Raw genomic sequence first — 15,718 nt, forward strand, 5'->3', positions numbered from 1 at the left:
TTAAAGAAACAGTGGCCTTTGGTTAAATAGCTGTCTCTCCACTCCGTACATTCTGTGAGGGCTGGTCATTGCCACCAGCACCACCTCGTTTGTTACTGAAAGCTGACCGTTTATCAGGCACAAAGAGTTATTAGCAGATGAGTTTTCATCATCAGTTGGTAATGAATGTGCTTGAAAACATGCCGGTTCTGCCTTCCTTCCTAGATTCTGATAATCGGTGGGGGTGTTGCGGGACTCGCCTCTGCCGGAGCAGCCAAGTCGATGGGGGCGATCGTGCGAGGATTCGACACGAGGTGAGTGCTTGCCTGGTGATGGCTGTCAAGGGAAGATCACATTTCGGGTGGATGCCTTCTGTAGAATTTATCAATCTAAGGAACTCATGGAAAGCTTTTAACATGTGTCCACTTTTTCAAAGTTAACTCAAAGCGAAAATGTATTCCTTAGTCGAAAACATTTAAAGACCAAGACTCAGTACAGCAGAAATAATTTAAAAAAAAAAAACCATCACAAAACCAAAGAATTGAAAGCTCACACTCAGTTTTGTTACTTCACGTGAATTAGCAATGGGACCAGAGTTATCTCTTTGCTCAGCTTCTAACGTGCTGCTCTCCTGTGCCCTATCTCTGCTCAGAATGAGTTGGCATCAGGTTGGGTGTGAACAAAGATGTTTGTGAGCCTGAAGAAGGAGCATAGGAGACACCTTAGAGAATAGACTGGGGTGTGTGTGTGAGGGGCATGCTCTGCATTGATTGGATAGAAGCAGATAAAGCTGATTGAGCAACAGCAGAACTCTTAGGCGAAAGCACTTGATCGTATTCATTGCATATGTCTTTAAAGAAGACATATCAACATTTTCCTAGAATTTTGTTAAAGAGAAGTTCCATTTAAATTAATCTTCCTTTCAGAAGACACTAGATACTAGATTCCATTAAATGCTTATTGAATATTACTGTCATTTGTGTTCTGGTTCTTTCTCGAGATTGAAACTTGTAGTTACTTATTTTCAGCTGAGGTCAGTGGAGGAATAATACCACTGCTGATCTGCAACACAGAATGATCAGAAAAACTTACCACCACTCAGGGGTGGAAAGAATGTGACTTTTCAGAGGACAGAGTGTTCTGTAGAATATGGCTCACAGTGCTCTCTGGTGATCTGGAGAAGTGATGTGTGGATAAAAAGCTGTCCTGCGGAAATAGGAAAAGGCATTTCCAAGGTCACCAGGACGAGAGCCGAGGAGAGCCAGAGTTACGCATGCCATCAGTCCTGTCTTTTAGTTTTTTTAATTTTTTAAAAAGATTTATTTATTTATCTTTAGAGGAGAAGGGAAGGAGAGAGAGAGAGAGAGAAAAATATCAATGTATGGTTGCCTCTCATGAGTCCCCTGCTGGGAACTGGCCTGCAACCTAGGCATGTGCCCTGACTGGGAATCGAACCGCGATCATGTGGTTCGCAGGCCCACGCTCAATCCACTGAGCTACACCAGCCAGGCTGTCTTTTAATTTTTGGTGTTTGCTGATGTGAAGTTTTGGGAGGCCTCCAAGCCTGGGGAGAGCAGTTTGTTCAATCTTCATTGTAGTGGACAATATTCTTAAAATGAAAATGTATATATTTTACTTGACTAAGAGATAATTCAAAACTTGGTGTTGGGTTAACTACTGAGAATTTATTAATTGATATCATTGGTTTAGATTGTATATAGAGAAGACAACTGGAATATAGCTGTTGCTTAACTCCATTTTTATTTGTCTTCACTAAGATACCTCAAGTACACAATGAAGAAGGAAGTGGTTTAACTGATATAATACTTTTGTAAGAGTAGTTTGTGAATAACTATTTTGAGACTAGGGGTTGGTATCATATTATAAATATGTACCCCAAGTGTATTAGAAACCTACTTGATTATAAATTCTTTTTGGGAAACTGAACGGTGTATATTTTTAGTTAAATATCCAGAAACCTAAGGACAACACACTGGCCAGTGATATTAATGGGGTATGATTTTTGAATTCTTTTAGGTAGCTGGGAGATTCCCCTTATACCAATAGTGAGCGTCTTGCCTAATGCCTATATTACAAAGTTGAGAAATAGAAAAGCATCATTTTCTTTCTTACCTTTCTCTGTGTGTGTGTGTGTGTGTGTGTGCGCGTGCGTGCGCACCAATAAAGTTTTATTCACAAAAGCAATGGGCAGGTCAAGGGCTGTCAACAGTTTTCAGATGCCTGTCCTACATGCTTACTGTCTCTCAGGCATGTGCTGTATGCTTTGGTTGATTTGTTCTTTACAATAATTCGACAAAGCAGGGTTAATTAGCCCTATTTTACATAATTAAAAAGAGATGTATGTTAATTTCATAACTTACCCGGTTTACTTTCTTTCTGATCATAAAGACTTATACATGCTTATTCCCCTAATCCACAAAAATATGAAGAAGTACACAAAATGAAATTAAAATACCCTGAAATCCTTTCACCTGGAGATGACTATGGATAGTCTAGTACCTGTTCCCTTTCCCACACATCCACTAAAATGTAATTTTACTAATAGTACTGTTTAACTCTTTTTCCTTAACAGTGGACTCTGAAGCTCTTTACCTGTAAATGCTTTTAATGGCTGCATAGGATTCCATCGTGTGTGTGCGTGTTTTTGTGTGTGTGTGTGTGTGTGAGACAGGTGTATTTGGAGATAGCTCGTCATTTCCTTAGGATAAATGCCTAGAATTGGAATTTTTGCATCAAAAGGTATTCACATCTTAAATATTGAGATATAATATCATAAAACTCTGAGATTATTTTGAGGGCAAAGATTCTAAAATGGCATTGAGTACTTATACACATTCATTATTGAAAAATACAGAGCAACATAAGGGAGAAAATAAAAATAACTAATAATTCTATCTGTCAGGTATAATTGCTGATGATTTTTTGGTATTTTTTATATCTTTGGGACAAAATTGGGATCATTTGATATATATTATATACACTCACCCACAGGTACATGCATATCATTTTGAATGAATCTTATTAAAAATAGCAGTGATTTCTTATTAAACTGTTTAAAGAGCTGTATCCCTTTGGCTGTAAGGAGTAGGAGACACCCATTCAAATTGGCTTCGATTATCATAAAAAGATATCATTTCTCCTCCATGGGAATTCATGGGAAGGCCCCAGGCAGCAGCTCTGTGTGCTGGCCGGGATCAGGGTCTTTCTGGCCCTCCCCCCCCGCCTCCCCCCCCCACCCCCCGCTACTATCCTCTGGGCTTCGGTGGACTCCCCATGTGCCAGCAGAAAGGGACAGATCCTCCTGCTCAGCCATGTCCTGCTGTGCTCTTTGTGTCCTGCCCTTTGGGTCTGCTCCCTGACCAGGACGGTTGCCAGGGACCGATGGGCTCAGAGCACAGGTTCCCGAAGTTCCCCCACAGCAAGAATAGCTTCCGAACCCGCTGCTGGAGGTTGTAATTGAATGGGTCTGGGGGGGCACCTGGGAATTTGAGCTTTCACCAGGGAGCTGGGGTGACTGTTGCCACTGGGGGAGTTTGGGATCCGCTGCAGGATGGGTGTGGGCGAGGTGAGCACCGCAGAGCTGAGGTCTTCGGTGCCTTCGGATTTCCAGCCAGTATGCAATGCATGGCCACAGTGTTTTTTATGTGTACGTAAACTGAGTGTATTTTTACATAATTTGAACGTATTGGCTCTTTACGTTTATACCATGTACAAGTAGCTTTTTTCAAACATGGTTTAATTTGCACTTGGGGCCAAAATCATTCCGGTAAAATATGTCTAAGTAAGAGTTATTCATGTGAGAAAAGTCCCCATAAATCGGAACATTTGCCAATGAAAACCTCCACCTGAGTGATTTGAATGAAGTCAAATCTTAATGTTGGTCCGATTTCTCATCGTCATTGACTGGGGAGCCTCGCGAAGCAGAGTGGGTTACTGGAGCTGGAGAGAGTGAAATTCCTTTTGTCATTTGACAAAGAGGTTCCTGTAGTTTCTTTTGTGTCAGAAAAAAATCATCATACAATGCATTACCTTCATTTAGAAAAACACAGCAACAGTCCAATCACAGACATCAAAAGAAAACCTGCACTTTTTTAAACATATTCAACCTTTTCTTTTAAAAGATGCCTATGTCACTGAGGATCTGGAGTCTGTATCAGGGCCTTAAAGTAACCTCTGCTTTCCCTCCGACGATCCCAGAGCCGCAGCTTTGGAGCAGTTCAAGTCTCTGGGTGCCGAGCCCCTAGAGGTGGATGTGAAGGAATCTGGTGAGGGACAAGGAGGCTACGCCAAGGAGATGTCCAAGGAGTTCATCGAGGCCGAGATGAAGCTGTTCGCTCAGCAGTGCAAGGAGGTGGACATCCTCATCAGTACCGCGCTCATTCCAGGTGTGTGCCGGCCCGGGCCCCACCAAGGCGCCGTGGCTGGGGACGTCTTCCAGTGAGGGTCAGTCATTGTTTCACGTTTGAATTTCTTCCAGTAAAGCTCAATTTGCTGTCCAGAACATGAGAAAGCACATAAGAGTCAGAAAAGACCAAACCGCACAGCCCCTAGACAAAAATGGTCATTGATGATTTGGTGTATTTGCTTCCAGTCTTTTTTTCTGTGTATTTTTATCTGTGTTCACAGATCACGTTCTTTGAACACAGAGAACATTTTATGTACCCTTATTTGTACATACAAAAGATTATATTTGTATGTAATTTCCTCTATTTACATCCTTGACAAACGGGTTTTAATTGATTTCTGTTCTCTTCGGTACGGCGCCACCTGTTTATTATAGGAAATTCAAACCCTGCTGAAAACTACGGAGGAATAGTGCGGATCTGGGGTCCCATCAGGGGTGGCCGTTATTAATATGATGGTGATCATTTGTCCGTATGTGTGAGAGAAAGAGAGGGGCTTTGTGTGTGTTTATTTACGGATTTCCAGTTTATTCAGGTCTGGCGCAAGTAATGTCCCCTTTGTCTCTTACAAAATCACAGGCATGGGATGCTGTGACATAACATGGTCACACTCAAGCACAACCTAGGACAGTGTAGGTGAAACGTTCAAAGTCAAACTGTAAATTATTACACCCCTCTCATTACCTGACCGAGCACACTCAGGCAGGCCTTACTTCTGCCGGACCCTGTATGTTTTTTACTTAAGGATATGGCGCTTTCTCACTTTCTCATTTTATCTGTTCACACGTTTGGCCTTTGCAACCAAATTGTGAACTTTTTCAGTGTCAGGAATTACTTTCCAGACCATTACTACATCCTCTTCTAAAGAATAGTTTTCACTCAGTAAGTGATAGATGTCAAACCAATAAGCACTTATGAATTAACAAACACTAGCTTGCGCTAGCGCCTTTTATATCCCGCCTTTTATGGTTTTTCCTCTCTGCCTCTCTGTGTGTTATTGGACAGTGAACACTGTGCCGACTCTAATTGTTTTCCTTTCTGTAAGGAAGGGGGCAGTGTAATGAGAGCTTATGGGGTTTCTCATGTTTGAGACACCAGCGGAGCCTCACCTTCTCTAGGGAACTGTGGACAATTAGAGGTTGCTCATGAGGTCCCGGGGGAGGAGAAGGTCTCTTCTGTCCCCTGTCCCCCCGAATCTGGCTATGATAGACCCAGGAGCAGGAGGTTTATCATACCTTTGAGTTTGTGGGGGAAACGTGCCTCCCAAGCGCCTCTTTCTGTCCTCTGTGTGTCCTGGTGATGCCTGGTAGGCGGGCTGGTCAGAAACCCCACCAGAGCTGGATGGACGAGCAGCTGGGGGGGAGGGTGTCACAGGGCTCAGCCCACTGAGGACGCAGTGAGTGTAAAAATAAGGCCTGCAGGTGGGGGCTGGTCAGGCCAGTCAGGGGCAGGGTGGTGTTTGTGCCATCTGCCAGAGGAGAGCCCTTCAGGATTCGTCCTGCTGACTCCTGGCTCAGCTGTGGCACAGGTGGCTTTGGAGGAGGGATGGTGCGTCCTTGGTGCGTCATCTGACCTTAGAAAGGGAGTTGCTGCCCGTTGGGAAGAGGAGTCACCAGCTGGCTAGATGTGTCAAGTGGCCAGCAGAGGGCGCCGAAGCATTTGTTCATATAGTTGGTCAGACTTGACTAAAGAACTGAGGTTGGTTTGGACACAGCGTGTAGAATTGACCATAAACCTTGAAGTAAGTGATAGAACTCATATCATCATTTCTTATCTAAAACACATATCGACTTTTAGGGCATGCCCTCCATGATATCTTATTATCATTTTTTAAATTTCCCCTGAGGATATGTTTATGGATTTTAGAGAGAGGAAGGGAAGGAGGAGAGGAGAGAGAGAGAGAAAGAAACATTGATGTGAGAGACAGACATCCATTGGTTGCCTCCCATATGTGCCCCTACCAGGAATCAAACCCGCAGCCTAGGTATGTGCCCTGACTGGCGATTGAACCCGCACTTTTCTGAGTGTGGGACGATGCTCCAACCAACTGAGCCACCCAACCAAGGGCTGTTATTTTTTTATAAGTAATTTATAGTAAGTGAACTGTAGTGGAAGGTCAAGTTATGTAACGAGTTTTTTTTTTTAATTGATTGTAGAGAGAGAGAAAGGGGAAGAGGGAGATCGAGCAAGAGAAACATTGATTTGTTGTTACTCTTATTTATGCGCTCACTGGTCGGTTCTTGTACGTGCCCTGACCGGGGTGTCAAGCCACAACCACAGGCATATTGGGACAGTGCAGTACCCACTAAGCTGCCCAGCTGAATACCCACTGAGCCTGTATAACACATCTTAAAGAAGCCTTGTCGAGGAGGTTAATCAGTGTGTTCCACTCAGTCGTTCCTGTTTTCAGCCTTTTCTGAAGCTGCGCTCTGCCTCAGTGCATTAAACTTACAGAGACCAGCGCTTCGGTCCACAGCTCACACTCAGAAAGCTGGTCTGGAAAGGACCTTTCTGTTTATTTTTATTTTTTTGAACTGACCCCCCTCCCCCCCAAAAAAAGCAAATTAAAATATTGTAAGGGAGAAGATGATCTTTTTAAAGATCTTTTATATTTCTGGGGGACTGCAACCTGAAAGTATGAGCACTAAAAAACAAGATTATATATGTGGGGGAGGCCCCCCAAAACCTGGAATTATCTCCTGGAGGGTGGGCCCTTTATAGGACAGGCTTCCCCTGCTAGGTGAGTGTTCTCAGAACCCATTTGCAGCAGTACAGCACCTGGTGTTGTTGTGAGAGGCTGAATTTGGTTCCAGCACATTTTTTTAAAGACTCTTTCAGTGTGTTTGCCCATCTCATGATGGGTGATTGATGAGTGCACCTGCCCACACCACACTGAGTGTTCAGCAGTTCTTGACCAAAAATGGCATGGTACCTGTGCCCCTCCCTTCCTGTTCACTGGATCTCACCCCTTGAGTGACTTCTTTTTGTTTTTCTGGATGAAAAAAGTCACTCAAGGGGAAAAGTTTTGCCAATGGAAGAGGTGAAACAGAAAACAGCAGAGCTAAAAGGCATCAAAATCGACGAGTTCAAAAACTGTTTTGAGCAGTGAGAAAAAAAGTCTCGGTAGGTTTATTGCATCCAATGGACAGTACTTTGAAGGTGACTGAAGTTTCAACGTGGAAGAATAAGTATACAACTTTTAATAAATAAATTCTTGTTTTTTTTTGGTCGCCCCTTGTAAAGAGGTACGAATGCCCTTTGAAAATCAGTGTCCTGGGCCTTGTACCTTGACGGGCTTTTGTCCTGAGCCTTTGCCCGGGCCACCTGGTGGCGTGTCTGACGTTGGGAAGACTCTCAGGGCAGAAGTTATTCTGAGGTTTTCCTTGAGTGGGATCCAAAGAGGATTAAGTTAAATGTCAGAAGTTCTCCGAGTTGAGGTTCCTGGGACTGGGATCCTTGTGGCTGTCCGGGAGGCCTGGCGTGGGTGACAGTGTTCAGAGGGACACAGGCAGCTAGTTTCAGGCTGGGATCTGACCCCGAGGTGCCCATTGGTCAGTGGGCCTGAGAAAGCAACGATGTTCCACTTATGTGGGTTGTGCGGGGAGAGAAATGGTTTTGTGGCCGGTGAACTGCCGTGCTGGGATTTTGTGCCTCACCGTTGCTCCATCACCTACACCCCGGGTGGCGGGGGGGCGGGGGGGGGTTGGGTGCTGGGTTAGAGGTTAGGATTTCATGCCAGGTAGGCAACTTCAGGATGGGGCCTCGCTGAATGTCCCATTTGGTGGTGCTCTCTGCCCACAAGGACAAACCCGCCACCTCCCTGTCCATCTCTTTGACCTTGGGTACCACCCTCAGAAAGTAAGGCAGCCCTGCTCCCGGGGACTATTCAGGCTGTGCTCATGGTCTTTTCTGCTACATCTTTTGAGACACGAGGAGTTTTTTCCAAGCATCCCTCATGCGTTGGAGAGACTTCACAGACTTGGAAGGGTTGATCAGGAGGAGATGGAATCAGGTTGAAAATTTGATCAGGGAGTTAAGGAGGGGTGAGTTAGGGTGGGGTGAGGAGGCATCAGGGTGCTGTCGCTCCGACTGTGTGTAGGCAGGTTGCCCCCAAATTCCAGTGAGATCTGAGGACTGTGGAGCTCACACCAAGCCTGTGCTGAGGATCCCAGTTTAGACACAGAAACCACCTTCTGGAAAAATTCTAAGCATCAAGAGGCCATCTAGCTCTCCCACTGTCCCCTTCTCCCCCTCAGGTCTTGTCCTCAGGTTTTGTAATTGAACTATAGCTGTTGGAAGTCCCAGGGTTTTGTTCAATCATGGTGGCTAATGTGGAGCCCTGCGGTTCCCAGCATCATTACGTAAAGGTGTCTAAACAATCAGGGCCAGATCACATCAGCCCCATGCACCCAGCCTGTGCTGCAAAGCCTGTGCTCCCTGGAACAATGTTCCTCACCTCTCAGTTTCTAGATTTAGCTCTCCCGCCTCATGTTGAACTAATTTATTACCCTCTGGGTCTGATTTCAGTTGTGCTGGCTGCTCTGATCTCCTGGAAGAGGCCAAGGACTTTCAGGCCTGTCCACACATTGTTCCTTCCCTTTGGAACGCGTCCCTGCCCAGCCCTGCCTTTCAGAGTCCCACCCCAGCCAGTTAACACTTCCTCCGTGGTTCCTGCCATTGCCTGCTCAGCAGGAAGCCCTCCTTTTCTTTCATTCGCAGCCCTCGGCCTGGGCCTCCCACGCCAGCCGTTCTCCGTGCCATTGCCCTCGGTTTCCCTGTGTCCCTGGTCATGGGGTGGGAGAGTTTGCTTCATCCTGTCCTGGCGTGTGCTTGGCATGGAACCTCGCACACGGTAGTGGCTCAGCTAACGCTGCCGAGCTAGTAACCCTGGTGCCTTCCTTAGGTCTTGGCGGGTACCGTTCCTTTCGTTTCTCCGGGGCGATCCAAGGAAGATAGAGAATGCTCTGTTGAGTCCAGTTTTGGATAGCAACACCGCAGGGGATAATTTAAGACTGGGAAGCTAGCAGTTAGTTTCATTTTCCTTAGATAGGTATCCAGAGCTGGGTTTGCTGAGTTGCGTGGTAGCTCTCATTGGTCTTCGTTGGGTGCTGTTCCAATGGGGGGAGCCAGCCTGTGCAGATGGGCAGTGAGATGCACCTCGGCTTCCACCTGGATTTCTGCACCCGTCACTGATCAGGTGACAAGATGACCCTCAGATCAGCCAGGCCCACTCTGGAGCGGTTCTGGAGGTCATTTCTCCGGAGGCTCATGGACTGGGTGGAGAAAATGAAAACCAGAGTCACGACGAGAGGAGGAGAAGGGTGTTGGTGAAACACCAACAGAGCTCAGTGTGAAACTGTGTTCCTGAAATGACATTTCTGAATGTGTGAATACTCTCGTTCACAGGGTCTTCACATGCTCTGTTTTGCATTTAGTCAATGTGTGTGATGTTGCATTACATCGAAGAGTATCCTTGTCTTCTCGGAGCTTGTTCGTGACACACGTGTTGTGGTTGGGGTAAATGTATCCCGTGATTTATGTTATTAATCTCCTTGCTACTATACTGTTATGTATATCATGCTGTTGTGACAGCAGGGAGTTTTCTTGACCTGGTCTGATTCGATGCCTTCCAGGTCCGGAAGTTAAGAATTTCTCCATCTGATGAAGTGCCATTGAGTAATTCCAGTAAATAATGGGAAACGCTCTTGGGAAACATCATAAAATTTTGTGGTAAACCCATTTCATCTTGGTCTCTTGTTCTTAATATTTTTAGTGGCTCCCTCTTAATTTCTTTCTTTTGTGATGCCCTTGAAGTTGTCTGCGAGGGCTTGGTTCTTTTCCTAGTAAGACAGAATCTGAGAGCACGTTGAGTTCAGAGGATCATGTCAGGTCTGATTCGCTCACCGGGGTGCAGTGCATCGCGAACTTCCTGGCAAATCACTAGTTGTTGGTGTCTAGGCGCAGTCACTCTTTCTGCATTTAGTGCTGTAGAGAGACCAATGGTATATTCTTTTGCTATACATAGCAATAAGCTGTTAAAGCAATTTTTAAAAATGAGTACTTTTGGGGATGTTTCTAATTTTCATACTTTTATAACTGCATCTTAGTATTCAATTAATGAGCAAATGCAGGAGTATGAGAAGATACCATGAACCGAGTCACTTTTAAGGATGAATTTGTGTGGATCGCAGCTGTAATGCCAACTGTGCGCGAGTGAGGCATTTTGTGTCTACGGTCAGTTCTTGGTGTGTGTAGAGAGAGGTTCAGGGGTACCTTACACAAACCTGTGGCACCCCCTCTCACCCCAAATAATGGCCACCCAATTGGGAAGCTCTCTACTTAAAATTTTTAGATGAGTACTTTTAATCCTTCAGCCGTTCTAATAACACCACCGCTCACTAACCTTCAAATGCAAATTCTTTTAGGCCTAAAACATTACACCTCAGAGCTCCAGTAAAATTTTCCTTCCCTACCTAGTCTGCACTTGGTGGGCACTAAGTAAGTGTTAACAGACTCAGTGAATGAATGGGTATTTGAATGATGGCTGTGAGTACATGATGTCATACTGGCGCCCTGACAAGAGTATGGAAATACACTCCCCGTTAGGAAGGGCCTGGGTGATCTCACTAGGGAGTATGGTCGCCAGGAGGAACCAAGAAATGGTTCAGGAGGTTGACCATCATGCCAGATTTTCCATCTACAGTTTGTAATGTGCCAGGAGATATATTGACATTTTTTTCCTCTCATTATTTTCTATCACAGTGATATTTTGGGGGGATGAGAATGTGGTTTTGTGGAAACACAACAACTTTGGTCTTTTTGTGTATCTCATCCTGTGTAGATAAACGATAAAATTAACAGAAATGAACAGTCAAAAGGGGAAATCCCAACTGTGTCTTTAAAAATAACCTTTTCTGGCCCTGGCTGGTGTGGCTCAGTGGATTGAGTGCCGGCCTGTAAATCAAAGCATTTTGCTGGTTTGATTCCCAGTCAAGGCACATGCGTGGGTTACGGGCCAGGTCCCCAGCAGGGGGCATGCCAGAGGCAACCACAAATCCATGTTTTTCTCCCTCTCTCTCACTCCCTTCTGCTCTGTCTAAAAATAAATAAAATCTTAAAAAAATAATGCTATCTGCCTTTTAAAATGACCTGTTCCAACTTCTGCTACAGCTATGTCTTGAAACACCTGATATGCTCACTCGATCTTTTACCTTTGTATCCGGATCTGCTCCAGGCTGGTCTGGGGTGTATGGGACATCCCTTTGTATTTGGAGGGTTTGCATTAACCATTGCATATAGTCTTTTCTGTTCTACACTGTAAAGAAGCTCTACTCATCCCCCTGTTGGTTATCCACCCTTGGTTCCGTCTGGCCCCTTTGTGAGTTTCGTGATGCGCTCTTTGAAAGGTCATCTTAGCCTTTGCTTCCAGTACTGTGGCAGGAAGGGCAGGTGACTTTGAGTGAAGCCATTCCAATTGGCCAGTAAATCAATTGGTCTAATGGCATTTCTATGTTATTTTAATTCTTCTAGTACAATTCTTTTTTTTAAAAGATCTTACTTAATTTTAGAGGGGAAGGGTGGGAGGTAGAGAAATATCAATGTGTGGTTGCTTCTCATGCACCCCCACTGGCGACCTGGTCTGCAACCCAGGCATGTGGCCTGACAGGGGATTGAACCAGAGACCCCTTGCTTCACAGGCTGGTGCTCAGTCTATTGAGCCACACCAACCAGGGCCTGGTCTGATGAACTTAACTTATGTCTTCAACTTAAAGCAGAAACTGGTTGTGATTATGTAGGAATACTTTATTATTTATTTTATACAGATAGTATGTGACTTTTTTATAAGGTGGTACTTATAAAATAGTATGTGACTTTTGTTGGAAACTTACTAAGGCACCAAGTAGACAATGGGTCATCCATGATCCCTCTACTTAGTGAAAAATACTGTTAATATTTTTCCATTTCCCCTCAGCTTTTTTTCATGTATTTTATTATGTTGGACCAAAATATAATATCTTTCTTATTTTCTCCATTTCATATTATATCATAAAAATTTCCCTTTAATATAATATGCGGAGTCATTAAAAACTCTTTGTAAATAAACATATTTTAATGGTTTTATAGAATTTTCTTGTTCGAATGTACTGTATTTTATTTAACAGTTCCCTCAAAATTGGCCTTTTTCTTTTTCTTTTCAGTTTTCATCTACTAAAAACAATGCTCTAACATTTTTCTGCATTATTCCTGTGTCTGGATTTTCATTAATTTTCTTAGGATTAATTAGATTTTAGAAGTGGATTTACTGGATGAATGGGTAGCAACATTTTGGCCAGTTGGTATGTGCTCAGTAAACCACGATTTTCCAAACAATTGTTTAGCTCCTAATCTCACCAATAGACTGTCTGGCTAATTGTTTCATTTCAATATTTTTATAAATTTTGACTCCTTCAATTAGACAAAACAAAGTATCTCACATTTTTACTCACATTTCTTTGATTCTCACTGGGGGTGGACATTTTTTTAAATTTGGTTTCCATTTCTCTTTAAAATGACCACTTGTGTTGTTATTCATTTATTTGCTAGGATCTTAGTGTTTTGTTTTATTTAAACTTCTGTGGCCTTTTAATTAAATTTTTGTCATATTTATGCTTTTTTTGAGGATTGATCACATTTAAATCTATTGATGTTTTCCTTTGTAATTTTCCCTGTTGCTTTACGTTTAGGAAGTGCTTCCTACTCCAAAGGGATTAGGAAGGGCTATTCACCAAGGTTTTTCGTTCTCTTTTTGTTTATGGGTTGATTATCTTATACTGGAATTAATTTTGATCCACAGAATGTGGAGGTTAGTTTGAAGTATGATATTTTGTTTGGGTGGATTTCCCCCAAAACCTAACTGTCTCATTCCCCTTGTTCCTTCCCATCTGTGATGCCACATTTATCACCCATGACATTTCTGTCACATTAGCCATCAGGGTGAGAGAGCACAACATTTTGAAATTGCCTTCTCAGCCTTTTTCTGTCTTTTGACCTGTTCTTTTGAGGATTTGCTCATTCGGACTTTTACGTATTACCCTGCTTCTTTTTTGGCCCTGTTTTTTCCCTTCTGCTTCTAATTTTTATCTCTGCACTTCGCAGAATTTTCAAAAAACTAATCCACATGTGAGTGCCGGAAGGCGGCTGCTCTGTTACATTTGTCATTGTGTTCCCTTTCACCCTTATTTAATTTTTTTAAATTATAAAATTAAATCAAGCTCTTATAGAAAATTTAGGAGGTAAGGAAAATCACAAAGAAGGAAATAAATTAGTCTCATCACTCAAAGATATCATGGTATTGTTAAACATTATATTATATAGAATTTAATAGAAACTATATAGTATAAGTAATAGTTTATGTATGTATAAACATACGTATATGTGAAACATTCATATATGTAGTATATATGTTTTATTTTTACTGAATGGGAGCATCTTATATATACTATTTTGTTGCATGCTTTCTTTCTTTTTTTAAAAAATCCTCACAGGAGAACATGCTTATTGATTTTAGAGAGAGGAGAAGTGAGGGAGAGAGAGAGTGGGAGGGAAACTTCAATAGGTTGCCTCCCACAGATGCCCCAATTGGAGACCGAAACTCAGGTATGTGCCCTGACCGGGAATCAAACCCACGACTTTTTGGCTTACAGGATGATGCTCCAACCAGCGGAGCCATACAGGGCAGGGCTGTTGCATGCTTTTGAAAGAACAATTCCATGTCTTAAACATTCCTCTATAACTTAACTTCTTAAACTTATACAGAGTTAATTGACTAGACACTAAATAAATTAATCTATGTAGAAGAATCTGCTATCTTTTCAAAAGGGATTGGATTTCAGAGTGGTGTGCAGGTACATGTGTCTGTGTGTGGACACAGAGGGTGTCAGCAACTGTGTAACTGTTTTGTGAAGGTTGAACGAGTCAAAGAAGACAGTAGGTGGTACATCAGACATTTTCTATGGAGCCTACATGGTTTTGGCCACTGGCTGTCTCTTAGAATGGGTAGCATTGCAGTCCAGGGAAGGTCCCTTAGCTGTAGGCGTCTCCAAAGAAAGACAGAATCCAGAATTTTGAGGGCAGGAGAAATCGGATGCCAAATCAAATTTGTGAGGTCAATGGCTATAAAGTTGGTGTAGTTAGAAGACAAGCCGGTGGACCCAGATCCCAGTGGGCTGTAGTCAGAAGGCTAGTGTAAGCCACGTCTGCCTGGGACTGCTGGGTGCCAGGAGGGTGGGGGGAGGGCTGGAACAAACCGGAGGCTGGTTACTAGAGAAGAGGCTCTGGACCGCACATGAGTGGGGAGGGCGATGGCAGTTAATACACTATGTACCTGGAAAGTGCAGGTTTGTGCTCTACTTTTGCCACTTCCTGTGGGTACAGCCGTGTGGCCCAGGGCTGCAAATCACCGTGGAGCTGAACAGCATGACCGTTAATCTGGGAAGCCTCCTCAGTGTGTGTGGTGTGCATCCCTGAAGTCCCATGCTTGAGTAAAGGTTAGTTACATAGTGAAGATGCTTTTGTTGGCCTCCCGTGGGGGGGGGTTGAGGAAAGGAATACTTCTAGAGAATTTTGAGAAGCAGTTAAACTATTAAAAGTTCAGGATGTTGTCTTGGGGGTAAACATCTCCTCATTCTTGCTCTTTCATGGAGATGCAGGAGACAGACCCGGAGGTCATCTGATACACTGTGTGCCCCCAGCCAGCGGGGCTGGAGGGGAAGGTCCGGTGGGGCAGCAATGAGAGACAGCGTTCGAAAGAGCCCTTCAACCTGAGCATGGGGTCCTTCATAGAAGGAGGCTTAGGGTTTGGACTTGATCTTGGAAGCACAGAGTTTGCATCGAAAATAAAGGGGGTACTATATGAACATCCACTTGTATCTTTAGCCCTTCTTTTTCCACATGTGCTACAAATAAAGGCAATTTTTCTTTTTAACGCATTTTATTTATTGATTTTAGAGAGAGAGAGGAAGGGAGGGAGAGACAGACACCTTGGTTTGTTGTTCCCCTGGTTGGTGCATTGTGTTCACTGGCTGGTTCTTGCATGTGCCCTGACCGGGGTCAGCCCCGCAGCCTTGGTGGGTTGGGCCGACACTCCAACCAGCTGAGCTACCCAACCAGGAGTAGTTTTTAATCACATGTATTCCAATCGAGTAGACTGAAAAACCGATCACAATGCAGATTTTAATTCGAGTAGGTTTTCATTTTTAAAATGAGTGTTTTTGCTAAAATTTTGTAAGCACGGATTTGACAACTTTCAAAAGAGATAAAGATAATTAGCCTACTCA

At 43.7% G+C, this 15,718-nt stretch overlaps 1 protein-coding gene across 5 annotated transcripts in view; it reads left to right on the forward strand.

The window, feature by feature from the left end:
• NNT (nicotinamide nucleotide transhydrogenase) overlaps positions 1-15,718 on the forward strand; it is a 77,889-nt gene that overhangs the window by 18,309 nt on the left and 43,862 nt on the right. For all 5 annotated transcript variants that reach the window (XM_037038522.1, XM_037038523.1, XM_037038519.1 and 2 more), the window contains exons 6-7: positions 205-293; positions 4,198-4,385. In XM_037038522.1, the coding sequence (XP_036894417.1) occupies positions 205-293; positions 4,198-4,385 (277 nt within the window). The remainder of the gene's footprint in view (positions 1-204; positions 294-4,197; positions 4,386-15,718) is intronic.

This window comes from Sturnira hondurensis, unplaced genomic scaffold (genome assembly GCF_014824575.4).
Source record: "Sturnira hondurensis isolate 20B ecotype Veracruz unplaced genomic scaffold, ASM1482457v3 Scaffold0024400, whole genome shotgun sequence".
Taxonomy (NCBI): domain Eukaryota; kingdom Metazoa; phylum Chordata; class Mammalia; order Chiroptera; family Phyllostomidae; genus Sturnira; species Sturnira hondurensis.